This window comes from Musa acuminata, chromosome BXJ1-2, assembly GCF_036884655.1.
Source record: "Musa acuminata AAA Group cultivar baxijiao chromosome BXJ1-2, Cavendish_Baxijiao_AAA, whole genome shotgun sequence".
NCBI classification, from domain to species: Eukaryota; Viridiplantae; Streptophyta; class Magnoliopsida; order Zingiberales; family Musaceae; genus Musa; species Musa acuminata.
Window position 1 is genome coordinate 22,803,064 of NC_088328.1, and position 26,444 is coordinate 22,829,507.

A 26,444-nucleotide genomic window follows, 5' to 3' on the forward strand; every position below is an offset into this window, starting at 1 on the left:
AGCCCAAAGCCTACACCTCGACTAACTCGCTCTCGAGCTTACAACCACTTATCACCATCGAATTAGGATCTCAAACATCAAGCATCTAATAGTCCACAAAAACAAAGGAAACCCACGGAATTCCAAGAAGAGAAGTCTTTGGTTCTCGATCAGATCGAGCGAGCGTGGATCGCCCGTCCCACGAAGCCCAGAACACGAGGGAAGAAGAGAATGCTTTGTCTTCCTCCGGCCTCCGAATCCGCGATCGAATCGACGGAGAGAGGAATGGCATCACACGGCAAGCTGGTCCAACCGAACCCGTTCGATCCAGCCCGATCAGTGCCCGCGCCCAATTTAATTGCCAATTTCGTGTTCAATACGACTCGACTTCGGGTCGGATAATGAGTGGCCCAAATCTTGATCCGTACTCGCCCGACCCAATCTATAGTCCAAATTATGTGTGTGTGTATATTCACTTTGAAGAACTGAATGTCCAATTTAATTTCACATCAGATGTGGAAGGATAATTGAATTGATTTATAAGATTATAATTGATTTATTATCCTCAAATATCTTAAGCCAGTGTATATGAATTATGAGATTAATGTATCAACTATTTTATGAGTCAAATAATAAATAATGGTATAAAAACACACACATCGCCATATGATTCCACCAAAAAATAGTTGAATTATTTTTTAGTCTATTAGACAATGGAAATTGTCTTATAGTTTTAGATAATTGCCATATATGGAAGTTGCCATATGATATCCCTATTCGAGGATTCATATAATGTATATTACCTCACGTAGTTAACTATATTTAGTCTTTTGATCTTTATATTTTAAAAAATTATATTAACATCCTTATAATTATGAAAGTTAAACATCTAAATATATTTATCATAACATCATCGATTTTATCAATAAAAATATAAAAATAATTTTAATATTCTAATTGGTAGTAACGAATCGTGTTTGTGGTGGTGGACGATAACATCGCTGGAGGCCCACAGATAATTATTGTAGATAAGAAAAGTGATGACGAGAGACGATGATCGCTCTGCACTAATATTGACACTAATATAGTTGTTAAGCATTGGGATATACATCGATGACATTTTATTACTCGGTAAGCAATTATGTATCGATGCCAATGCAAATGTAAAATGGCTCTCATCTCTCAACGTCGCTCTCCTCGTTCACAACAATCACTCGTGACCTCTAAGTGACGTCGTCATCCGTCACCACTAACGTCGTCCGTTACCATAACTAAAATATTAAAATTATTTTTATTTTTATTGATAAAATAGATTGTGTCAGGATAAATAAATCTAAATATTTTATTTCTGTAACTATATAAATATTAATATATTTTTTTAAAAAAAATAAAATATTTAAAATATTAAATGTAACTAACTATGCGACTAATAAAATAGCTCCTCTCGTCTTCATCAACTCGATGTTTGACCACTAGAAGCGATGATGGGACTCATCCACCAATTATCGTGGAAGTGGTCCCCAGTAGACGGTGACATGTTGCGTTCCAAGTGTGGTTACAAAATGTGCACTGTGGTCCGCTTTCTTCCCTTTACTGATTCATCGCTATCAAGACGCGACACATGTTAGTAGGTGTCGTGAAGCCATCCCATCTTAATCGAGACACAACACGTGGGAAGTGCGCATAGCCTTCCCTCGGAGACATCATACCTCCTATCAATTCGAATTCCACCACTGCACCGGCGAAGATATGAATGTTAGGTGATATATATATAAAGCAGGTTGATAATTGAACTCATCAATCTTTAACTAGTTTTCCGTAAATGCATTAATCTCAGTTTAAGCAGTAAATTAAATTATTTTTAATAACAATATAAGATTTGACCGGTAGATAAAGATAAATTATTATTTTTAAATAAATAAAAAATAAAAAATTGATATTACCATCAAACGGTCAAAGTCTTAACTAACGGAACTAATTATTGTTCCCATTTTAAATATCTTTTATACCATATGATTCGGTGACATTCACATTTATGTTAAGGTTTATGTTATATATGTGAATACTTATTGACCAAAGTGAAAAAAATAGATATGAAAAGAAGAAATTACTTAAATACATGTGAAACAACAGCTCAACAACTTGGTTCGATTGGATGTCCCCAAAAGAAAACATACAAAAAGAAACAAAAAACCTATAAAAATTAGATAGCTTCGATTCGAACTCAACCAACAACCAAACCACCTAAATTAATAGAATTCATTATATATATATATATATATATATATATATATATATATATATATATATATATATATATATATATATATATATATATATATATAATGAGAATACTAACAGGGCTGACGCTGCTCGTGGTTTCCCCCACTATTTCCTACTTATTGAGGATAATTGACGGCTTTTAGTTTGCGCAGCACATAGACGAGAAGCTTCGCCAAGAATAAGAAGAAGAAGAGAAAGGAAGCTTTGATGTCCGACAGCTGCTGCTGCCACGGCCATTGCTGCGGCCTCGACGTCACACGATTGCATCTCGTCCTCCAGAGGCTCAACCCCCTCACTTGTTTATATAGGCTCGCGGACGGACAGGGAGAGGGAGGAGGGATGGGCACCATCACTGTCCCAGCTTCTCTTCCTTCCCCGGAAGATGACGGCCACAAGCTGCGGAAGGCCTTCCGAGGTATCTATACAGACATCCATGGTTCTTTCTGAGGGTTTGCGTGATCGGTTTCGTTTTTGACGGACGACAACAGGGTGGGGGACGGACGAGAAGGCAATCATAGACATCCTGGGTCACCGCACTGCGGCGCAGCGGTCGGCCATCGCCGCCGCTTACGCCAGCCTTTACGGCGAGTCGCTGCTCGATCGCCTCCACTCCGAGCTCTCCGGTGACTTCAGGGTAACTCTTGCTCTTGTTCAGATTAGTATGCAATTGGTTGAAGAGGATCGAGGAGTGAAATCATCAGTTAGCTAAGTGTTGCTGCAGAACGCAGTGATGCTATGGACCATGGACCCTGCAGAGAGAGATGCCAAATTAGTGAACAAGGCACTGAAGAGGAAGGGCGAGAGGCATCTCTGGGTGATCATAGAGGTCGCCTGTGCCTCATCCCCGGACCATCTGATCGCTGTTAGGCAGGCATATTGCTCTCTCTTCGCTTCCTCCATCGAAGAAGATGTGGCTCACAAGATTACCCCAACGGAACCCCTCGGACTGGTAATGCTCCTCGACATCATCATCATCGGTATCGGAAGCAGCAGCAGTAATCTTTCATTCCTGCAGCTGTTGGTGCGTCTGCTTACCTCTTACCGGTATCCCGAGGAGCACGTCGCCGTCGAACTGGCAAAGCATGAGGCAGCTCAGCTCTTCGATGCGGTCCAAAAGAAGCAGTTGCATCAGGACGAAGTCATCCGCGTACTCAGCACGAGGAACAAATCGCAGTTGAAGGAAACCTTCGAGCAGTACACCGAAGGTTATGGAAGACACATCGAAGAGGTCGGTACGGATGATGCTGCTTGATTACGTTCTGAGAGATCGATTCATCCAACACTCTGCAACACAGGACATCGAGGGCGCTGATCGAAGTCAGTTCGCGTCGATGCTGAAGGCTGCCATTTGGTGCATAGCGTCCCCGGAGAAACACTTTGCAGAGGTACGCAGGCCAAAGAATGGCACGCAAACAAATGTGATCCTGTTTCCATGACGGCGAAGAGATGGTTGCTGGTGGTGTGCAGGTGGTGAGGAGATCGGTGGTGGGACTCGGAACGGACGAGGACTCGCTGACGAGAGCCGTGGTGAGTCGGGCAGAAATCGACATGAAGAAGGTGAAGGAGGAATACAAGAAGAGATACAACACCACGCTCATTTATGATGTAGTGGACGACACCTCGGGGGACTACATGAGGTTCCTGCTGACCTTGATCGGCCCTGCGGATGCATGAAATAGCAATCAACCGATGGTTTCAGGTTCAGAGAAATGTGAAGGTATGTGAAGATGTGTGTATATTTATAAGGTGTAAGCATATATGGCTTGTGGAATGAACAACATAAACAATTTTTGGACATGGAATAAAGATTTGGCATGGTGGGTTGGATTTCGCAAATTAGTAAAATAATCTTAGGAAGATAAATTGAGCAAACAAGTCAGGAAGTAAAAGCATTCAAAGTTCAGTTCAGCTGATGCAAGAAGACACAAACAAAGGCAATCTGCTTGCAAAGACAAGTAGTAATGGCTACAAAGCTCTCTGGTCATGAGTAGAGCATGTTCACAGAGTCCCCACTCTCCTGATACATATGCCTTTTATTACTGTAATTACAACTTCTAATACAAATTAAACTAGGAACCTGATGCCAAAGAGGTACTGAACATATCACAGAGAAAGTAGATTATGTCGCTGCAGAATGGAAAGGGCCGACACGAAGGAGAGGACGAGATACAGCACACATTACCTAAAAACCAGATTACATGGACAACAGATGAATCGAAGGAGCCAATCCTTAAACTTGAATGCCGATTCTTTGAGCAACCTGCAAAAGTAAGTTGAGTAATCAGACACCGAGCAGTGGTCGGAGCAAACGTTATAGTTTAGTTGAATCGATAAGCAAAGTGTAGTTATAATTCTTTTTCTACTGCAACTTTTTCGTCATAAGCTAACAGCTTAAACACAATAACCATTTCAAACCATTTCCCAATTTAATGCCTCATGAATTTTCAGCGGCCTTACCCATGTACATTGATATTTTTTGTATTCAGTCAATATAACTGCAATTTATGCACACAACAGTAACCAATTATCTTCCATACATCGACAATGAAACTCCCAAGGTTTATGCATGTCATGATTTAATGATTAATTATACCTCATTGAAAGAGTGAACATCACTGCCCCATAACCATGCATCACAGCCTGCATCCCTAGCTCCCCATATGTCGTTCCTGCGATCATCACCCACATGAACTGCTTCCTCGGGTTTTACACCCAGCAACTCACATGCTTTAAGAAAGATAGTCGGGTTTGGCTTCTCAGCTGCTACCTGTTATAGCAATACTAACACCTATAAGAAACTTGATATAACTGGCATTGACACTGTTGAGGTAGCAACATTTAGAGCAAAATAGATGAGGCTCAGAGGACCACGGGTTATCCGAATTGGTAATGTTCAAGCCTCCAAGGCAGGAATACACTGCCTCCGAGTTATAAAATCCTTGTCCTAAAAGAACTTTTAGGAGTTTGCAAAGACCACCCACAATCAGCCAAATTTCCATAAATAACAGAAAAGGCAGTTTTGTACCTCAGCAGACACTGCAACAGCATCGAACCAATGATCACACTTCAAAGCCTGCAAAAGAGGCCGTAAGCGGGTATCAAAGTTTGAGACTATAGCTGTTTTCACTCCAGCCTTTCTTAAAGCTCTGAAAGCATTTCCAGCATCAGGGTCACAGATATGCCAAGCCTGACAAACAAAATGATAACAAACATTAATTTCACTAAGCATCATACTAATATGTAGTGATCATAATGACATCCAATCGATTAATCAATCATACCTTCTCAGTTGTATAATATTTATAGAGTTCTTCAAAGTACTCCAAATTAGAACAGCCTGTAGAAGAGCTAACTATGTGTTGCCAAAAAGGCCTCCCATCATCCACATACCTGATAACAGGCACATAAAAAAGATGGACTTCAGAATCATGCACAGAAGACTTAAACGCAATGCAGAAATAGGGAACAAGAGCATCTTTTCAATAGATGCATGCTTGATGAAGTTCGAGAATATCTTAAAACAGGTAAATAGGTAGTAAGATCATTTGGCATTACAACGTTATAATGGTCACAAAAAATGATGAGAAAAAAAAAATCAGCATGTTCGGAAGCAGATTCGGATGTGTTAAACAGAGGAAAAGAAAGATCATCAGCTAAGTGAAGGTCACTAACTGCAATCATGTCTTTGGAAATCTTGCCAGTCTTGCATGTTGCAAGATTTAGATTTCTACCACAGGTTTGCCTACTTTAATGAGTTCTTAAACATAAGTACCAAAAAAATATATTTCTCGAATAAAATTTTTATCTTATCATGGTTCCTCGAATAACCTGGTATTTCTTTTGTGAAAAATGTCATGCTCTCTCAGATTAAACATGAAACTTGGAAGATATTTGACAATGCAAGATTAGTAGAAAGATCAAGGCGCTATAAGAAACCCTTATGTTTAAATTCTGAGGTGAACAGGTCGAAGTAGATATTAGAGAGCAAATATGAAGAAACACAGAAGAAGAATAAGATCCTCTCAGATCCAAACGGAGGTGGTTCCTCGATCATGATTAGAGATGAAATTCATAACAAATCCATGCAAATTTGACCCGCAAAACAAGAACATCAAAGGATTTATCATGGGAAGACAAACCTCAGCCTTGATCTGCCCCAGGGTTGCTCATAGGCCCATCGATACCGATTCAGTATCTCATTTTCAGAATACTTCACCCCGTATTTCTCCCCGATCTGTCTGTATATCTGAAACAAACCAAAGTAGTGGATAAAGATGAAGGCCATTGCAAGTAAAACAGAACAATCTGTCTGTCGTTTCCATATAGAACTAAAGCACAATGAAACAGAGTTCCAAATCCAAATCCCAACAAAACAAGATCATATATCAATTAAAAAAGGGAACTTTTGGAAGTTTACGAAGATTTTGTAGTCTCCCTTCCCATGTGGAAGAGAGAAGAGCCAAACCTGAGCCATGGGCTGGGAGGGAGCAACGAGGGTGCCGACGGCGTCCACGAGAAGGGCCTTATGCGTGATCTCCCCGTACAAGGACCTCCGGTACTCGAGGTACTCGATTGCTCCGGCCAAATCCCAGCCTTGGCGGCCGGGTAACCGTCTCAGACCGCCTGGGATCCCGCCCTCCACCTCCACCGCCGCGGCCGCACCCGTGGAGTATTCCTGGCGGCGGCTATCGTCCTTGCGCCCAGAGGAGTGGAGATTCCGGCATGAAGATAAGGAAGTGGGCGAGGGTGCGGCTCCGCCTCGAACCCTCGCGCAAATTGCGACCGCCACCGTGAGGGAACCCTTGGTAGCCCTAGCCATCTTCCCTCCACTCTCCTCCTCCTCCTTCGCCAACAACTTGTTCCCGCCCTCTGCCGCTGTTCTGCACCGCTCTGCTCGTCCTCTCCGCTCTCATCACAAGGAGAGGCCGCTCACTTTCTTCGGTCGAACGGAGAGAGAAAGAAGGGGGGCAGTGTTTTTATGCATACATATCATTCATATTGAAGTAAAACGAATCCTTTTTATTTTCCTTTTTCCCGCTTTTTCTAATTTTACCCATATAAATTTATCTTCAAATAAATTTACATACATATCATTTATATGTATATCATTTATTTCCTCAAATAAATTTATGTTTTTAATAATACAAAATAATATTCCTCAAACCATAATCAGAGCTTCTTTTGACCCCCCCAAAAAAAAGAAAAGAAAGAAAATAGTGCAAAAAATTCAAAAAAATGAAGCTAAAAAAATCATCAAATGCTAAGAAATTCTAAATAAAATTTTAGAATTATAATATATTTAAAGAAAATATTTCTAAAAATACAAGTATCACCACAAAACTCGAACGCCACAAAGATTCACATGCCTTTTTAAGACAGTAATTAAATAATAATAATTCATTATTTTAAATATTAAATTTATCCTTTTTCCCATTGGATGCTCGCTAAATCTAAAGAAATCGTCGAGTTCGTGTGGCTTCATTTTCCAAAAAATTAAAATTAATATTCTTTTAATCTTTTCCTATTAAAGATGGCCATATGCTTTATTATCTTGCGGTGAATAATATACGCAATTACGGCAGAAATTAGTCTTTCTAGAGAAAATACCAAAAATATTTTCTTCGCCGATAAGGGAATCTGCCACGTAGATAAATTAGATATCGACTCACAACGGTACAACGGCGTTAACCGCAGCGCCGGATGGGTGAGACGATCCTTCACATCCAAATAACGTAGATTTCATGCATTAAATCTCCACATAGTTCTGACGGTTTCCAAAGTCCTCATATCTCATGTAGAATTCAGATTAACTCTTTCGATCTCTTATTGTTTCCGCGCCTCTAATCCGTCGTGATCTAACATCTCGATAATCTCTACAAATCATCCCTTAGATCTCTCTCTCTCGGTGAATAGCAGCCCTGCGTTGATTCCATGCTTCAGATATCTGTCGGAGTGGGGCCGGTGGAACGGGCGCCACTCACCATTCCGTGGCCTCCAACGAAGCGCCGGTCGATGTACGCTTGTTCTCAGAATCCAACGCCGCCAACTTGTGGCTACCGTAGAGTCCAGAGGAAGGAGGAGGAGGAGGAGGTAGCGACCGCAACTACAGCTGATTTGTGGTGGCTGTGAGAAGGCGGAGGAGGAGGTCCCAACTCAGGTATCTTTTGCTTGCTCCGTGCTGTTTCTTCTCGCAGCGACGTCTTCTCGGGGACCGGAGAGTTGCAGTCGAATGTGTGGAGTAGAAACCGAGCCTTTTGATGCCGCCACTTGGCTTGGATTTGTGGTGGAAGGCTTTTGTTTATGGATGCCCACAGCAGGTGGGAAGATTGACAGCGAGAGGGAACGAGAGAGAGAGAGAGTCTTTGTTCGTATCGTCTCCGTTGTGCCATTCGATAATGACATCCCCATGGAAGAATGATCTACATCGGTAAAATGCTGTCCGATCCTCTTCATCTTTCGATGTACATAAGTAAACTCGACCATCGGAGAGAAGGTCGAGTTTGAATCCGTTTATGTTTCCCTTAGTTTGAAGGGCTGACGTGGAGGCATATCACCACAGCCGATGCATTAGATTCCAGTCATGTTATGTCGTATCATGTTCTTGTGGACCAATCACTATCATCATCAGCATCCACGGAATTCAACTCATATTACGGTCATAACATGCATCATCCACCACAAATATTGTGTGTTCTCGTTTTGGTATTTGGATCCGCAACAGTGCTTATTCTTGTTAGGGAAAAGTCATCTCCTAAAGGCTTAATTCGATAGTAATCTTCAATACTTTACTTATCATTACTTTAAAAGCCTCTGCCACATGAGTCATTAGATCTTTAAAGAATCTTGGCTATCCTCAACAAAATCTTTCGTCTTCGCTTATTTCTGATCTCGATTTGGTGTTTTGAATCGACCATCACAGGCGGATTCCGTCAGATTTTTGGTGCCACCAAGTTATCGTAGGATCCTTCTGGAAACACAACTCACATCCAACGGGCAAAACTTACCTCGTCAACATCTTTCATTTAATTATTTGACCAAAAACAATTTAAGATAGAGGTTGAAGACGCATTCACTTACTATAAGATACGTGCGGGAGTTGGATTCGACTATACGTAGATGCGTTGACATATTCCCAGCTTTATCAGTGCGTGTGGAGTTGACAAACTTGCATCCTCGGTCGCCGCTGACCACCGACCCACTTGGATCCCAAAGCTGACCGGTCCAAGTCATCCACCCACCAATTCATCCCCATAAAACCCACCAACGGCGACGCTGCAACCGCGCACAGATCCGTAATGGCCAGAGCATTCCTGACCTGCTTCAGCCACAGCTCCCGCGACCTCGTCAAGCTGGTCCTCTGGGGCGGCGACACCAGGCTCTTGCCGGAGACGCTGCACGCCGGCGAGCTCATGATCCGCTTCCCGGGCCGCATCGTCTGCCACGCAAACTCCTTCTATATCGGCCTCCCCCTCCCGGTTCTATCCGCCGACGACGAGCTCCTCCCCGGCCAGACCTACTTCCTCCTCCCCCTCGACCGGTTCCGGCCTAACCAGGCTCTGACGGCCGCGACGCTGGCGTCGCTGTCTCCGTCGCCGACGAAGGTGTCGCTAGTCGGGGACGGGCAGTGTCCGTTCGCGTACGTGAAGGGCGGGGACGGGAGGAAGCTCATCAGGGTGGCCCCGGAGTTCATAGCCAGGGTCATCTCCTCGGGCGAAGATGGGAGAAAGAGCGGCGCCGGCGATGGTGGGACGTTATGTAGCACGCCCGAGTTGCAGAAGCACTACGCACAGCTCGTGGGGCGCAGGGGGCGGCCGTGGTCGCCGGCGCTGGAGACGATATCGGAGAGCAAGAGTAGGAGACCATCCAAAGTTAGGTTATCGCCAGCGAGGCTGTTGAGATTCGAGAAGAGATCGAGCTAAGCTTCCGTTTCACTCCTCTGCGAGTCGCAGTGGAGATTAGAAGGACAGCGAGGACACAAATTACAATGACTTCGAATTGTGAATGTAAAATATCAGAGAAAAGACCGTAAATTATGTGTACGAGCAAATGGATCGAGTTGTGCTTTGCATGCGTTGTGGTGCGTACGTTGTTTTGAGCTCGTGGCGGCGTTGCGGTGGTTGGAGCTGTGGTGTACTTGGCATTCGAAGTTACAGAGACGAGAATGGGAGACCGAGTCATATGGTCATACAAGCTTAGCTGGCTATACTTCGTTGGCGTTAACAAGATGCTGTGTTGACTATGATCATCGCAAAAGAGGCCTATGGAGAAGCTTCTACGAGCTGTTTACAGCGTCATCCAAACCCATAGTTCACCAAGTTTTATGTTGACCTTAAATGACTTCATCAATGATTCTTAGTGGCAGTTGCCATAATTGACTCGGAACATAGAATTAGTAGAAAAATCGTATAGACATATTCTCATTATTGATATTATAATCAAAATATATAAAATAATTATTACTAGAAACATGACTTCCTAGTAGACTCAACCATGTAATCAACCCTAAATTGTTCCAGCTTATATTTATTGTATATATCACGTGATATATTCAGCTTGTTCATATACGACACAGAATAAGCTTCTCACATCAGAAGATGGTCTAGTCACTCATAAATTAGTGAAGCCAAAATAAATCCATAAACAAATGTCAAAATCCACGATATTAAAATTTAGAAGCATTTTTAACAATAATGTGGCAAATTTTATGAGCTAATACTTCTACAAAATGATCAGATAGCGGATAACAAACTCAAGTCTGAAACAAATAAAGGCTCCTAGATTTGGAATACCGCAAATGCATATTGCTCATTCCTCGTCATCCTCATCGCCGTCGCCACCGGCTGCCTTCTTTGCTGCGGCCTTTTGATTCTTTCTCTTCACCCTCCCGGGGCGCCCACCACCAAATGGACTTGTGAGAGAGAAGTCGATGTGCTTTGCAGAGTCCACCCTCACCATGAACGACGGGATGTTAACCACTTGCCTCCCGACTCTGCAAGGATGGTCGAGAGAGGTGCACAGACCAATAAGTAAATTGCAGAAACAGTACGAGAATGCAAGACTAGAAACCAGCCTGTAACGGTGCAGATGGTGCCTTTGACAACTTCGAGATTAAACCCTAACATCGAACAATTGGACAAAAGGGCAAAATCACAACGTCCATTAACACTCATCCAGTGCACTGGCTGTCATTCAAATTAGAAGGTTCCTTCCAGATTTCCGAGCATCTCCATCTTACCATACAGCATACATCAATACAACACATTCATCCACTGGACCAGCTACCCTCTACAAGCCTTCAGAAATCCCCCTCTATCCTAGATTTTCCTTCAAAGACATCTGAATAAACCTAAAGCAGGATGACATCAGGTTGATACTCATGAGACTTTGTCAATATTTTGCTGAGGCTTCTAAACTCTAAATTGTACAACACATCTTAACAATGGGCATGACTTGAACAGAGATGACGGTAAGACATGCATAAACTAACATCAAGAAATTATAATATTCTTCCGTGTTGCAACACAACATCAGCATTCAATTTTAATTTTTTAGGCATACTATATAAATCGATACCACAATTTCATGATTACACAAACTGCCCTTTATATGCTTCTAGGCAATCCGTCTCTTGCTTAAATTTTCTTGCAAGGCATCGGGCATCAACACAATGATGTCAAGTTGATAGTCGTGACTCCAAACGTTATCAATTTTCTGCTAAACCTTCCAAACTTTTGCTTCGACTTGACAGTTTGACTATGGGCATGTTCGCACAACAATGATGATGACACTTTCACTGACTACCTCATGAATCCATAGTATTCATCAACATCATTACACAAAGCACCACTACAGTTTTGGTACTTTAGTCCACCAGTGATTAACTAGCATCTAATCCATGGTGAACAAGGGACTAGGTAGAACCGATAATTGTTAGTCAATTGGGTCTCAGGTTAATTATAAACTTCTTTTCTCACTCATAAGAAGAGAATAGATGCTAATGCTACAATTTCTGACTAGCAACAATCAAACAAAATAGATATAAAGACGACAAAATAAGTATCGTAACGTGCAGAAGGAAAGCATACCACAGGAGTCCTAAAGTTCCAACACTCACAACCGGAGAACAAGCAATCTGTGTCAAAAAGCCTATGTTGGTGGTTATGATTCGAATTGGTCCTCGAACAATATTGCTATAGGGCTATGAAACTTAAGCACCACTAAAGGGAGTTTAGGCAAGCTGGTAAAAGACAGACATACATACATCTAGATGATACAGTGTCTATTAGTGACTGCATAGATCCCATCTCACATGACTGCTAATAACAACTACAAGTTTTTTGTAACATGCCCAAATATCTCATCAAACGCAATACGATTAATTTAATCCAGCATTCCGAAGACAACATATTGTTGGTTATCGGCAAGCATAGGTCAATATAATCATGTTAAAAAAAAATCATGAATCATGATAGGTCATAGAGAGACCAGCAAATATGCATGGAAATGGTTTTGGTTACTGCCTCAAATAACGTATATACCTGATGTGGCGCTGCCTGATCAGGACTCTGGCATGGTGGATGGACTTCGCCATCCCCGACTTGAAGACAAGAGTCTGCAGACGGCGCTCCAGGAAGTTCTCTACTGTGAGAGCCAGGACGTAATCGAGCTTGTTCTGGCCTTCCTCGAGCAGCCCATAGCGGTTCATCCGGCGGAGGAGGGCCTCTCCCTCAAAAATCCGACGAGGGTTCTTCTCGTCGAGCGTGAGAAGATCCCTTGCAGCATTACGAATTCGGCTCAGCGCGTACTGGACCCTCCAGAGCTCCCGCTTGCAGCGGAGCCCATACTCACCCACCAGCTTCAGCTCCGCATCGAGCCGCTCCTTCTCGTAGGGACGACGGGGCTTCTTAAAAGTCTTCCCATCTGCAAAGACCCCAATTTAGCCAGGGTTAGCAGATCCAATTCATAATCACGCTACCATAATAAGAATTGTACACCGTAAAATCCAAATCAATTTTGAGAAAAGAAACGAACTCAGGGTCGCAATAATCATCAGGTAAACCATAAACCCTAGAAAGAATTGGATCCATTTGAGGACTGAATAACAAGAAAGTTAAGGATCGATAAATTTTTCAAAGATCAAGGGACTCCAGGACGAAAAAGGACAAGTACGACATACAATTCCTGTAGAAACTGACGTGAACCATGGTTGCTTCCCCTCCAAAGCCGCCTCTGGCGCACGATCGATTCAAAGATATCCGGAGGGAGGCGGCGATCGACTACGCTGGAGAGCCCTTATATGTACAATTCCACAACCCTAACCCTAAGCGCGGGCCGACACATACGGGTCTCTGATCCGCAACCGCTCGTTTCGGGTTTCGGGCCTTTTGGGCTTGCCAGCTGAATATTTGCATATAAGACCTCGATCAATTTATATTCTCAAAAACGGCACAACAAAGACGATCTTACGTACTGTTTGACCGTAAATGGTTATTATATTCTTGCATAATACACACGGTCGATAAGAGGCTGAAACATCAATATCTGTACATGAACAGGAATGTCTAAGAACGTATAAGCTTCACGCATACGAAGAGAAGGAAGAGATCAACATCACTAATCCCTGGTTATCTTTAGGAACTTGGACTTTGAAGGTTGGATCTCCTTTTTGCATGCATCCACCTTCTCCTTCAAGAACATGATGCAGCCTTTCACGTCGGTAGCCTCCATCTTTTTCTTCAGCTCCGTCATCCCTACCTCCATGGCCTCCTCGTCCTCCTGCTGCAGTACGAACTCCACCTTCTTCATCAGCGTTTCGACGTCGGTCCACAGCTTCACCACGAGGGATCGAATGCTGTCGAGCTCGTGCACTGAGAGCTCCTCGTCGAGCATCATCTTCACCACCTCCTTCTCGTCCCTCAGGGCCGTCTCCCGCCCATCCCACAAGGAGTTGAACCACGGCTCCACCGCCTTTATCGCCGTCGCACCGGCGGTCCCGGCGGTGATGGCCACGGGCGCCGCCACCGTGGCCGCCAGAACGACGGAGCAGACGAGCAACCCGATGAAGGTGGCGGTGAAGACGACTTCCCAGAACTTCCGCCACCGCTTGGTGGAGCGCAGCGCCGCTTTGATCTCCTTCTTCCTGTCCCGAAGCCAGTCCATCGTCTCCCTGAGTTTGCTGAGCGCACGCTGCGGCTCCTTGACGTTCAGGCCGGCGAACGGGTGGCCGGCCCGCTCGAGCTCCTGCAGCTTGGCGACGGTTTTGGAGTAGGCATGCTTCTCCTTCCTGTCGGCCTTCTTTTTCTTTTTGTTCCGGCGGTGCTGCTGATGCTTCCTCTTCTCCTCCTCCTCATAGTGGTCGATCGCGGCGTGGATGATACTGACTCCCGAGAGGACTTTGCCGAGGCATCGATCGAGGTCGTCCAGGCCGCTCTTGATGGCGGGTAGAATGGATTCTGGGTACTCCTTGGCGAACGCTGCGAGCTCCGGATTCCTCTGAATCACCTTCTTCAGCTCGAGGGCGTGGTGGTCGGCGGCGGCGGAGCTGCGGAGCTTGGTGGAGGAGCAGCCCATAAAGCTCGACTCACGAGAAGATTGAGGATCCGAATGTTGAAGCTCTCACCATTGCTCGACTCAACCTCCAATCAAAAAAGATTTATAGCTTGGAGATTAGATCCAACAAAACACCACAAGCTTTCATGCACATCGACGTGGCAACGATCAAACACGGCGAAGGGGCCACCTGTCCATTATCTAGCGGCTGTAGTTTGCACAGTAGCGGAGATTACGAGGAAATTGCATGTGAAGTTTTACGTATCGTTTCTACCAGGAAATTACACGTAAAATTCTACGTGGGATCCACTGCAGCAGACGTTGCATGGAAAGTTTCCACGGGGGTTAGTCTTGTGACAGCTGGGCGAGGGAAGGATCCGGAGGAGATTACACGGAAAATTGCAAGAAATCTTCTGTTTTCAGCTCATTGGGAGCGCTATGGACTTTTTCGTACATGTCGCTGACATGGAAAGCTCATGGTATTTCATAAGCAATGCTCGATGAATGCTATTGATGAAGCATTGAGTTGTTGAATGATCTTAAATATTGATTATTTTCATGATTTCGAACAAAAATACATCATTCACTTAACGTCTTGTATGGGGAAGATATTATCAACCTCCCAAAAGACCAAAGAGAAATTGTGATGCCACAAAAAAATACGTTTAATCTTGGCATCATTCCCAATACCGAGATCCAACGGTGAGTAGGAAATCAAACATCGTGATGGGAACAGTATGACTCAGCAAGTATATTGTAATGCTCCTCGAGAATAGTATATGGCGGTATCTTCTTCTCAGGGATCTTTGACTGACACCATTGACTAAGGACATTTCTTCTTCTCCGTCCATCGCAATGCTGGCATGGCAAAGCAAGTTGGTGGAGGAAGCTCCTCAATATTCCAAGAAGCATGGTGGATGATGCGTCCAGGGAATGAGGTTTCCTCTCTCTCTCTCTCTCTCTTCTCGTCTCTTACATTAGATTTTAACCATTGATTGACTTCGATACCAAATGCAATTTGCAGGCTAATATTTGGTAGTTTGACATCAAGGCACTTCCAAAGAAGTTTCCTCTCCCGAGGGAGGAAAGGTGACAAGCTACTTCGCCTAAAATTACTTCTGAGTTTTCTTTCCGCTTTCCTGTTGACCACATAGAGCGACAACTTTAGTTTGAACGACTGTTCCATCACAATTCAACCCAAAAAAAACAAAGAGAGAGAGAGAAAAGCATAGTTTCGTTGATTGGATTAGTTTTGGGATTCTTCATCGAATTCACTCCATGTAATTGTTTTTGTATTCGATTAACTAATGATTTAATGTGATTTAAGCAGGTCAAATAGTCATGGATTACAAATAGATTCTAGAATTGTAGTGAAAATGCATGGATATGATCGATAAAACTAATACTTAAGTTTTAGGAAGTGAATGCAGAGGCCCATAATTGTTGTTTTTAGATGTGATCTCATCGAAAGATTCAATGTAATTTTAAAAACAATTATTTAATATAATGTAGGTCAAATTGTGATTTTAATTATTCGTATCACTCTTAAATAAGGATGGTTTTTAAGCTGTTAAAATATTTTTGATTTTTTTTTTATGGAAATACTCTTAGCACATCAATTTGTGTTTTAAACCAATTTGGATGTTTATTTTTTTTCTATTTGTATTTATAATAGGGAAAATAATATAATGATTATGATGATAATAATAGTATAAAAGCTCAATTAGTCTGACCCTTTATATATTTTTTTCTCTTGAATCACGTATTTATATTTAACTTTGTAGATGTTATATAACTTTATGTCGTGACAAAGGAGATGGCACATCTTGGTTTGGATTGAATGTGCAAGATCATCCACGTCGATCATTGGCGGAAAAGGAGGTGAGATTGATTGAAAATATGATCTCGAGGTTCCACTGTGTGTTCATGGCCGACCCGATATGAGATTCGATTGGTCAGGTCTCCGGTGTGCCCTTACGGAAGTTGAGAGGAAGAATTTCTAACTCGACTCATTGGATTGTTAAGTTAGCAAGTGGATTATTGTAGCATTCGAAGTTCGATCCCTTTTTCTGGTTAAGAGTTTGATATTTATACTTACAGAAGTAACTTGAAGGTATGTATACCGTTGATGCTTGTTGTTGTCTCGTTCAACGTGATCATATGATCGACCGACCCATGCGTTCTTTATCGTGCGAGTTAGCTCATTTGGATTTCTACCTTGTGGTGTCGATCTATTCGGTTCCGCGCAACATGAAATCAATCATGTACAATTGATTTCACTCCCTATGAGACGACACATGTTGAGTCGTTTCACGCGGGCTCCTCAATGGCTAAAATATTTCCTATCAGTAGATATATTTAAAAAGTTGGTTTTCACTACAAGATTACTTTCATTTTCTTATCATTTTTTATTAATTATCTTATGAAACGTGAGGGTAAAAAATTGAAAGTTTTTTGCTGCAAGGATTTTTGAGTTTTAAGTGTATAATAGAATAAAAGAAATGATCGATTAACTCGTGGAATTTGGAAAGAAGTTTCGGATCGTCCAGCCCTCTTTGAATTTATGGAATCTACTTCTGAATCTCCAATACGATGATATCAACTTGTGCTTAGACCAACGTCGGGTGTGATTCCTTTGACTCGAGTAAAGCTTCGAGAGTGAGTCAGGCCAATTAAAGACCGAGAATAGTCAAACTTCAATTTATTCCCCCGTCAATTTTATGCTCTCAATTTCGGTTGTTGTTTACGCTGCATACAAAATATCATAATCGGATAGCGAATTTTTTTACATGTTTAAAAATTAAACTCGTTAAAAAAAAGACTGATTTAAATTATTTCGAATAATAAAAATCGATTATTCGAAATAAAGAAAACATCAAGCAATTTACATAATAATAATAATAATAATAATAATAATTAATAGTGGCTGTTTAGTAAATGTAACTCGATTCGAGGGGACCCGAGTCGACGCGGACTTGTTAACGGGGCGGCGAAGAAGCCGATTCTGACTCGCTTCGCTGATCTATTCCCGGGCGGGGAGGAAATGACGGGCGGCTCTTCCATCCCCGTCAAGCTCGCGTTCTCCATCTCTTTCGCCTTCTCCTTCTCCTTAACCCTCGCGGCTTCCTCTCCTCATTTTTTCACTCCCTTTCCCAAGATCTCATCTTTCCTCTCTCTCAAGGCCGCCTCCTCCTCCGCCCCCCGGACCACCGCCGCCCACCTCCTCGCCCTCCTCGGATCCGCGCATGACGCCGGGAAGGTGCCCGCATCGGAGGCCCGGGGGCTCCGCTCCTGCCTCCGCTTCCTCGTCCCTTTTTCCTCCGCCACTCCCGTAAAGGAGAACAAGCACCTCCGCCTGCGCCACGATGCCGACGACATGGTGTGGTGGCCGCCAGAGCCGGTGATGGAGCTGGCCCGGCTCGCCGTCGACTCTGGTGGCGACCCGTCAGTGATCCAGATGGCGCTGGATCCCACTCCGTTGCCTGTGAGTCCGGTTATGTTATATTAGAGAATTTCATCTTTACTTTTGTTATGTGATAGAAATCGATCCTTTTACTAAATTTTTTGTGTTGTCGATTCAAGTTAAGCATATTTATTGGTTTAAATCTTGTAATATCACAATGATCTCAGTGAAATTCTCATACCAATTGAGCCCTAAAAGTATGGTTTTTGAATGATTCATCCTTTCCTATATGTCTAAATAAGTTATCTGTTTGGTCAACCTTTGTGAACTTCGAATGAATAATAGCAGGCGGAAATTTGACTTGAAGTCAGTCTGATTTCCTAGGTGCCTGATGTGGAGGGCTTGAAGAAAGATAAATGTCAGTTGACAAGAACTCCGTATGGGTACCGTTTTGCAAACATGGTAAGAAATGTCAACTGATTGTTCCACTTTCTTTATTCTGATCTGTAAGCAGTGGTGAAATGTTTGAACATTTTGAACAGGAATTAAATACATATTTTGCCTTCTTGTTTGAACTGATTGCGGAGAGAGGACCTTCTGTGGGCTTAAACGTGTCTCTCAGTCGATATGACTTGTTTCATGGGCACCTCTTCGTTGCCACTGACTCTGGAAGGCTTGGCATGCTGTGAGTTGAAAAATGAGCATCTAAGTTAACTCATCTGTTTTGTTACATTGGAATCTATATAATGCCTCGGTGCAATATATCTCATATTCCAATCATCTCAGTGACCTGCTTACCGTGTATTATCAACAGCAACACAGTCAGTGAAGAGACTCCGTAGCTGGTTGAGTTGTCTCGGTATTAAAAATGTTACAATTGGATTTATTTACTATATTCAACACATCTGTCTAAGGCAGTATGATCAGGTTTTAGGGGAGCTTTAACAAGTGAGTTTGTTTCTCCAATCAATTTCTCTTTTCTTCACAAACTTTGTAGGGAAAGCTGCTGCTGCAAATCGTTAAATAAATATGTAACTACTACTCCGCCTTGATAATGCAACTGGGGCTGCGAACACCGGTGGTATAGAAAAATTGAAAATTTATCTATTAAAGTACACATTGTATAATTTGATGTGCTTTATCTTTAGATTTTTGAAAAGGCAGTGTGGCATGTTAGTTTTTGATATATTATTGCAGAGAAGCAAACTGCAAATTGCTTCGTTAAGTCTCAACTTCTAATATGCATTTAAATTTGAAAATTTTCGGCTTTATGACTGTTTATTTGTCTATATATATCATTATTCTTTTCCAAGTGAATCTCTTCATGCAAGTTTCTCACAACAATTTAATTACCCATGTAGCCTTGGTAAAGGGTTTAGAACCTTGATACAGGCAGGGGAGTAGGAAGTATGCTCGTGTTCCAGAGTTAATTCTTATGCCTTTGAATACTTGAATACTCATTGTTGTTATCTTCATTTATGATTCTATTTGTCATTTGTGGCTTCTTATCTAGCTATATTGTCCATATGTTGGAGAGAGAGCGGTTTCTAAAATACCAACTTCATCATTATAGATGTTAATTCATTCCATGTTACATTAAAGTGTCTTTTAGCAGGATATTTCTGGTCATTGTGTTTTATTATCATGCTTTGCAGGTTCCATGCAAAAGAGTATCCAGCCTGTGAAAAAGAATCATTTCCTTATAATATGGGTTATTGCCAGAGAGGTAATTTTTGGAGTTACTCTTAGTGCATCTATTGCAGCTCCCGTCATTTTATTTTCATCATCACCTGACTGTTGGTGAAATTCTTCCACATTTACAACTGTCGATCTGCTTATTTTATTTGATCTTCTGAAGTCGGTCATACCCTCTGACCCTACCAAGTGTTGTGTGTCTCTTTCAGGATCAAATGTGGTTTATGATGATTCGATGAATCTAAGGAATATACTATGGCTTGCACCACTGCCTAATGACGTCACAGAAGCTTGGCTGGCACCTGGTATATCTTCAATCCAACTTCCAGTTACTTCTTGGTTTAAATTGCACTAAAAGTTCCTCTGTAATTGAATGTCTTCTAAGATCAAGCGGATTATATTTTCCTTTGCCTCTTAGTTCTGAAATTATTGGCATGTTATCTTTGTCAGTGGGGAGGATGTACACTAGGTTGGACTTAGTTAATATCTCGACATAATTTCCTTTATTACTGGTCCAACTCCTCATACGCTAAAGCAATTTTCATAGTTCATTAGTCCTTTAGACTCTGTGGGGCAAATCAAACTTTGGCTCTATAGTTGACCATGCAATTCTATGAGAATACAATAGATATATAATTAGTATCCATTGGCGGAACTTGAGATGACCTGGAAGAGCCAAACTAAAGTGTGACTATGTACTTCAATAGTATACAGGAGGCATGACTAACTCGATATAACGCCAAAGAAAGAAAATCAAGAAATCTTGTGCAGTGCCACGAGTGTGTCCACTTGAGGAAGAGTCTATGTCAGTAGAATAATTTTTGTCCCTCTGAAACTTCATAAGAATAATGCGATGTTGAAGGGAAATAATTGACTAAATTGAAGTTCCTCCACACTGAACTAGTTGTATATGGGTTTAGGTGTGTTGGTGGTCCTGGATGCTCATCCTGAAGGTATTATATACAAGGAACTAGTACCAGAATATGTGGATATTGTGAGGACGATATACGAAGGTTAGTTTCCTCCTTTCATCTTTTCTCCTAGTTCTAGTTTCTATTGTCATTGCAAAGCTTTGTTCATTTTCATAACTCAGGTTATACTTTGGGTGATTAATCTGGGTTCCTTTGTTCTGATCAGATGATTTTGGGGACCATGTGGCCGATGTCAATTACTTGAATGATGTTAATGTCATTTCTGGCGACAGAATTTTCATATGCTAAAATTTCCATGGAGGAAGCTTCTCCCTCAAATGGCTTTTAAAAAGACATTCTCTTGATAAGATCTATTCGTCTGGTTCTATTATATTCAAACAATCTATTTTGATACATGCTCCAGCATGGTCGGCCGATTGTTTTAGCTGTGTTACTCCTATGCTAAAAAAGGTTATGTGGGTGTTCAGACATGTATGAAATGAAATGATGACAGACCGTTATGTTGGTGAGTTGAAATTCCTGAAGTTATCATCAATAATTCAATGGCTTAATTTCATTGGAGGCATAATTGGTCTCTAATTATGAAGTGAGGTATGAGTTCCATTGGTTGTTCTCATTCTTCAGTTCTTTTCCCAAGTTACTGAGTATATTGATTTGATCTTTGTTATGCAATTGGCTCTATGCAGAGATTAATCTGCCCTAGCTGACAAATTCAATTAATCCACCTAGTTATCTTATAAATTCTCATTCTGATATTTAAGATGTTGTTTGAATGGTCAGACTGAGATACTCTGAGCTTTATGATTTTATTATTATTATTATTTAAATTTATAATCAAAATAAAATTTTATCTTACAATTTCTGGCAAGTGTCTTTTTTCTATGTATATATATATATATATATATATATATATATATATATATATATATATATATATATATATATATGAGACATAAATATGTAAATTTGATGTTGCAAAGAATTTTATTTTATTTTATTTTATTTGATGACTACTTATCATGAATTTGGAAAGATATAACCATTTTATAATTTCTTTTAAGTTAATTAAAAATCAAGTGTCTTTTTATAGATCGGATCAACTAATTTCTATTATATGAATATTGTATTTATACTCTCGAGCTCCATTTATTTCAAAGTTAGATTTGACTTAAACATGATCAATTATATAACAAATATTATTCAATTATTTTTATGGACCAAATTACTTTTATGTCGAGCTTAAGTACGAGTCAGGTCTTTGTAGGATTCATCCGCTCCTTGTCGGACTCGGATCTGAATCCGGATCCGGATTCTCTTTGATAGACACCACTGTGTGGCCCTCATAGGGCACCACATCGCCGATCCAAGTTAGGGTCTCGCCCTCAATCTAGGGTTCTTGGCCCCGGACCTTGATTACCTCGGTCACCCTTCGGCGATCGCCGGATCGTTTGCGCGTCTGATCGTTTCAATCTCTTTTTCTTACCATCTGTCGCTGATTTAACCTTCGTATCTCGGAAAGATGGTAAATTTCTCGTGTATCCGTTTTCTTTTGGCGAGTTTTTTCTTTACCGGGTCTTCCATTTGACCTATTGATGCTACTTTGCAGCTTCCGCTATCGCTTCTGAAGACAGCACAAGGGCATCCCATGGTAAGAGGATACAGTGTCTTTATCTTCTCTAGTAACTGGTCGTTCTGTTCTTGTTTAATGTGGTGTTCTGATGATCGTACCGCGATGGGACAGCTGGTGGAGTTGAAGAATGGGGAGACTTACAATGGGCACTTGGTGAACTGCGATACCTGGATGAATATCCACCTCCGTGAGGTCATTTGTACCTCAAAGGTAAAAGTTTTCCCCTTTTTGTCTGTCTATTTTGTTCGTTCGATTGTGGTATATATGATGGACTTGCTCATATTTATGCTTCTTATAGGATGTCGTTCTGGTTGTAGGATGGTGATCGATTTTGGAGGATGCCAGAATGTTATATTCGTGGGAATACCATTAAGTATCTTCGAGTTCCTGATGAGGTATGCATCATGAGCGTTGGTTCGATCTTTCTTTAGGTCAATACAACGCTTAGCTGTCTCCTATCCTTTAATCTGGCCATGTTATAAATATTATAGATGAAGTCCACATGGAAGCATTAAAATTGAACACTAAGTCGACATAGAAGTCGATGCTGATTGAATAACCTGTTCTTAATCTAGCTTATGTTAGCAACATGGTGGATATTGTCTAGAAATTTGTAGAGGAGTTCATGTTATCTGTGCTAGTTTCTCTTTATAATTTTTCCACAACTGGAATATGCAAAAATTTACACATCAAAGCCATTTGGATATATACAGCTTACAAAATGTTTTTGATTGTATACTTATATGTCTAATATAGGATTATAAATTATTTTATATAATCCTAGTGATGGAAACTAAAGCCAGATTTCAGCAAATTATAGGGTTCTCCACCTCGATCATGGCCTCGATGGCAACTGCAAAGCTGTAAAACTAGCATGGGTAGAGAAAGAGAATGATGATGAGGATGAGGCGGAGGCACAGATATAATATTCGAGTAGACATCAACCCAACAGTTCCTCTGATCGCAGTGTCAATGGTCAAATCACATCGGGCCACTAGGTTAATAAAATATTAAATCTAGACATTATATATTCATTTTATATACAAAAGTTATATACTTTGTTCTATTAATTCAGCCTCTTTTCTAGCTAGACCGATCACCCCCATGAGGAAAATCACCATGTTTATGGACAGTGAAACTTCTGTAATATCGGTTCTCTTGGGTCATGTTGAGACTATGTGCTTGGTTTCAGCATGTCTGAAGCACTTCAGTGACTGCCCTTCTGGTGCTTTTAAGGGAGACCTCTATGGCAATTCTATAAATCTGACTAAGGCTTTTGAGAATTTATATTTTTTGATTCAATACTGAGCTTCTGACAGAGATTTCCTTTTGTTTAACTTATGTTCTGTCTATTGAGCTGCTTGATAGATCTCTTCTGGTCTTTTAAGTCTTTTATCAGTCAAATCATTTGTATGCAAAGTTTGAGGTCTGCTCAGTATTTATGTGCCGTCACTTCCTCCAAATCAACACCCAAATCATTTGTATCCTTTATTAAATGAGATGCTGAGAAAACAAATCAAATTGGTAATATATTTAAAGTTATTGTTTAACTACCTCTGATCTTTTAAGGCTTGGAGCCCACATATTTTGCATACCTTGAGAAATAAGGTTGCATGGCAGCAATTCCAAGTAAATTGATTCTCGGTTAGACTATGCATGATCGTAAGATGAGACATTGATATTGTAGAGGTACTGAAAGGAACTACGTATTCTTCTTTGGAGCAATCTGACATACTGAGGAAATGTTGGATGATCTCATTGTTCTTGGGAAGTCTAGAAATGTATGACCCGGACTAGGTATAGAATCCAAATTTGGAAAAAAAAATGAGGTGCAAATAATGCCAATTTAAAATTTCAATTCATCGTTTGAAGAAAAATATTCAACCATGAAAACCAAATGGACATATTTTTGCCAACATATTTTCTGAATAATATTGAAGATTGATTTTATGGAGCATCACTCCTGTGATAATTCCATTAGTTGGGACTAGTTTGCTAAGAAATGATAAATCATCACCTAGGATATTTTTTTATCAAGTTCTATATCGTACTCGCTATTAAATATCAAAGCAAACTAAAGTAACTATCAAAAGTCGCTTTGGGAGAGGAAACATTATATCAGTCTGCCATTACATCACTCAGATCAGTTAGTGGTCCAAATGACTTGGACATCCAGAAGACAATATTTGAAACTGATGCAGTAGAAGAATCTTGTTGTAATTAAAATGTGCTTAGAGTTATCTCTGATCCTTCTTTGTATGTTTCTTTCTGGAAGTTCCATTTGACTTCCAGAAGGGTATATATTTTACTTCCAGAGATTTGTAAGATTCCTTAGGTTGAATCAGAGCTATCTATTTTACCTAAAGAAGGTCTACTTAAAAAAAAAAATGCAATATAAGTATGATTATGAGAAGGACTATGGTTTCCCTTTTGTTGCTTTTCTGGATGAGGTTCCTTGACAGTTATATGTATTTGCCGATGCAAGTATCTGCAATAGGCACTTTGTGACATTTTCGATTGTTAGAATGCTTTTGGCTTGCCTCAAGAAAATCATTTCATGATTTCTGTAATTCCCTCTCCATTGCTTATTTGACTGATTGTAAACCTTCTGCTGTTTTAGGTGATTGACAAGGTTCAAGAGGAAACCACCAAGAGTCGTACAGGTAATTTGTGTGGATCCTTGGTGCATATAATATTATTAGCAAACTTAAGCTACCACGAGAAACTGGTTTGCCTATGTTAATTCATGATATGAGAATATTTACTTCCATAACTATGATACATATGTTCACCCTACCAATCATACACCAAAGATTGAAACACATTTAACAAAGAAATTGATAATGCTGCTCTTTGGGGTCCTCAATTCTAGTTTCTTGTTTAGCCTTTATTATTTGTCTAAGTGCATCCTGAAAGTTCAATTTACCACTGGTTGGCTGAATTCTTAGCTTCAACTTGTACTGAATCGTTAGCAGTCATTTTAGTTGTATCTACATTGTGAAGGCATGTCGTCTTCATTTTTTTTGCATTACATAACACCGTACTAGGTGTTTACGGGAAGACTTAACCACCTTACGTTGTCTCTTAATCACTGGAATGTTTCCTTACAGATGCATGTCATCTTAAGTTACTCGTGTATCATCATGTTTGAATCATTTTAGACTGCTTACAATTCTTGGATGTTCTTACTGCAGACAGGAAGCCACCCGGTGTTGGCCGAGGAAGGGGAAGAGGTAGAGAAGACAACAGCGGGAGGCCTGCCAAGGGCATTGGACGTGGTCAAGATGATGGAAGCGGCAGAGGTGGTGGTGGTCGTGGCCGGGGCGGAGCTGGTGGTAAAGGTGGCGGTGCTAGAGGTAAAGCATTCACCAGTGTTGTTCATGTAGTTAGTGGTTAACTGGATGTCAAACCAAATCTACCCCTAAATCTGCTCACTAACTCAGGTGGAGGGCGCGGCCGTGGGTGATACAAGTCAGCTCTGGAGATTGCCATCTACTGTTAAAGCAAATGCCAGGTTTTTAAGGGCTTATTGTTTTGTTCCATAGTTTAATCTCAAGAGTGAACTCGGATGTCGTTGTGGACTTTGTGAATCTTTTGCTGCATCACTATAGTTTGACGTATGTGGTCGCCTGATTTTAGTTTATGAAACCTTAAGTATTTAATTGTGTTCCTAAACTTGTGATCATGAATGCAAATCTTCTGCCTTTGCCACATAAGAATTGCTTGCTTATCATATTACCACCAAAACCCACCATAGCATAGTAAACATGTAGACCAGCTATCATGTAATTGCTTGAGCAACCACGGAAGTTTCTCTCTGCAGCCCTTGTTAGATTTAGTGTGGTATCGTAATTTGATGGCCTGCATGTAACTCGTTGGAGCCGTGGCCGCTGCAGCGGCACTGCCACACCGACGGGAGTAGCCCCCGATGCGGTGGATATTTGCACCACACTTTTAAATCAGCAGCACTAAG

The 26,444-nt window shown here is 41.2% G+C and overlaps 7 protein-coding genes across 8 annotated transcripts; 4 read left to right on the forward strand and 3 right to left on the reverse strand.

Annotated features, from left to right (window-relative positions):
• Positions 1 to 2,326: 2,326 nt before the first annotated feature.
• LOC135599010 (annexin D3-like) lies at positions 2,327 to 4,092 on the forward strand. 2 transcript variants are annotated; one of them, XM_065093636.1, is made up of 6 exons: positions 2,328 to 2,677; positions 2,751 to 2,896; positions 2,984 to 3,211; positions 3,278 to 3,490; positions 3,558 to 3,647; positions 3,730 to 4,092. In XM_065093636.1, exons 1-6 carry the CDS (start codon positions 2,470 to 2,472, stop codon positions 3,934 to 3,936), a joined length of 1,092 nt encoding a protein of 363 aa, XP_064949708.1. In that variant the 5' UTR covers positions 2,328 to 2,469; the 3' UTR covers positions 3,937 to 4,092. The 2 variants fall into 2 exon arrangements, with proteins under 2 accessions (XP_064949705.1, XP_064949708.1); XM_065093633.1 differs by having other exon boundaries at positions 2,327 to 2,677; positions 2,984 to 3,490.
• A 93-nt stretch (positions 4,093 to 4,185) lies between these two features.
• On the reverse strand, positions 4,186 to 7,224 carry LOC103976146 (uncharacterized). Its single transcript, XM_009391347.3, has 6 exons — positions 6,728 to 7,224; positions 6,402 to 6,508; positions 5,544 to 5,652; positions 5,288 to 5,449; positions 4,856 to 5,029; positions 4,186 to 4,522 (listed from the first exon to the last, which is right to left on the reverse strand). The coding sequence occupies exons 1-6, from the start codon at positions 7,079 to 7,081 to the stop codon at positions 4,493 to 4,495; spliced, it is 936 nt and encodes a 311-aa protein (XP_009389622.2). The 5' UTR covers positions 7,082 to 7,224; the 3' UTR covers positions 4,186 to 4,492.
• Positions 7,225 to 9,427: 2,203 nt separating this feature from the next.
• On the forward strand, positions 9,428 to 10,330 carry LOC103976145 (uncharacterized). Its single transcript, XM_009391346.3, has one exon. The coding sequence runs from the start codon at positions 9,558 to 9,560 to the stop codon at positions 10,179 to 10,181; it is 624 nt and encodes a 207-aa protein (XP_009389621.2). The 5' UTR covers positions 9,428 to 9,557; the 3' UTR covers positions 10,182 to 10,330.
• A 569-nt stretch (positions 10,331 to 10,899) lies between these two features.
• Positions 10,900 to 13,591, reverse strand: LOC103976144 (small ribosomal subunit protein uS4y). Its single transcript, XM_009391345.3, has 3 exons — positions 13,439 to 13,591; positions 12,801 to 13,182; positions 10,900 to 11,251 (listed from the first exon to the last, which is right to left on the reverse strand). The coding sequence occupies exons 1-3, from the start codon at positions 13,464 to 13,466 to the stop codon at positions 11,068 to 11,070; spliced, it is 594 nt and encodes a 197-aa protein (XP_009389620.1). The 5' UTR covers positions 13,467 to 13,591; the 3' UTR covers positions 10,900 to 11,067.
• Positions 13,592 to 13,778: 187 nt separating this feature from the next.
• On the reverse strand, positions 13,779 to 14,868 carry LOC135612621 (UPF0496 protein 1-like). Its single transcript, XM_065109114.1, has one exon. The coding sequence runs from the start codon at positions 14,830 to 14,832 to the stop codon at positions 13,876 to 13,878; it is 957 nt and encodes a 318-aa protein (XP_064965186.1). The 5' UTR covers positions 14,833 to 14,868; the 3' UTR covers positions 13,779 to 13,875.
• Positions 14,869 to 17,772: 2,904 nt separating this feature from the next.
• LOC135599027 (uncharacterized) lies at positions 17,773 to 21,431 on the forward strand. Its single transcript, XM_065093667.1, has 7 exons — positions 17,773 to 18,295; positions 18,599 to 18,676; positions 18,757 to 18,899; positions 19,870 to 19,940; positions 20,119 to 20,214; positions 20,830 to 20,922; positions 21,047 to 21,431. The coding sequence occupies exons 1-7, from the start codon at positions 17,855 to 17,857 to the stop codon at positions 21,127 to 21,129; spliced, it is 1,005 nt and encodes a 334-aa protein (XP_064949739.1). The 5' UTR covers positions 17,773 to 17,854; the 3' UTR covers positions 21,130 to 21,431.
• A 747-nt stretch (positions 21,432 to 22,178) lies between these two features.
• On the forward strand, positions 22,179 to 26,146 carry LOC135599032 (probable U6 snRNA-associated Sm-like protein LSm4). Its single transcript, XM_065093685.1, has 7 exons — positions 22,179 to 22,363; positions 22,448 to 22,489; positions 22,583 to 22,681; positions 22,789 to 22,866; positions 25,092 to 25,134; positions 25,666 to 25,827; positions 25,915 to 26,146. Exons 1-7 carry the CDS (start codon positions 22,361 to 22,363, stop codon positions 25,935 to 25,937), a joined length of 450 nt encoding a protein of 149 aa, XP_064949757.1. The 5' UTR covers positions 22,179 to 22,360; the 3' UTR covers positions 25,938 to 26,146.
• Positions 26,147 to 26,444: the final 298 nt, after the last annotated feature.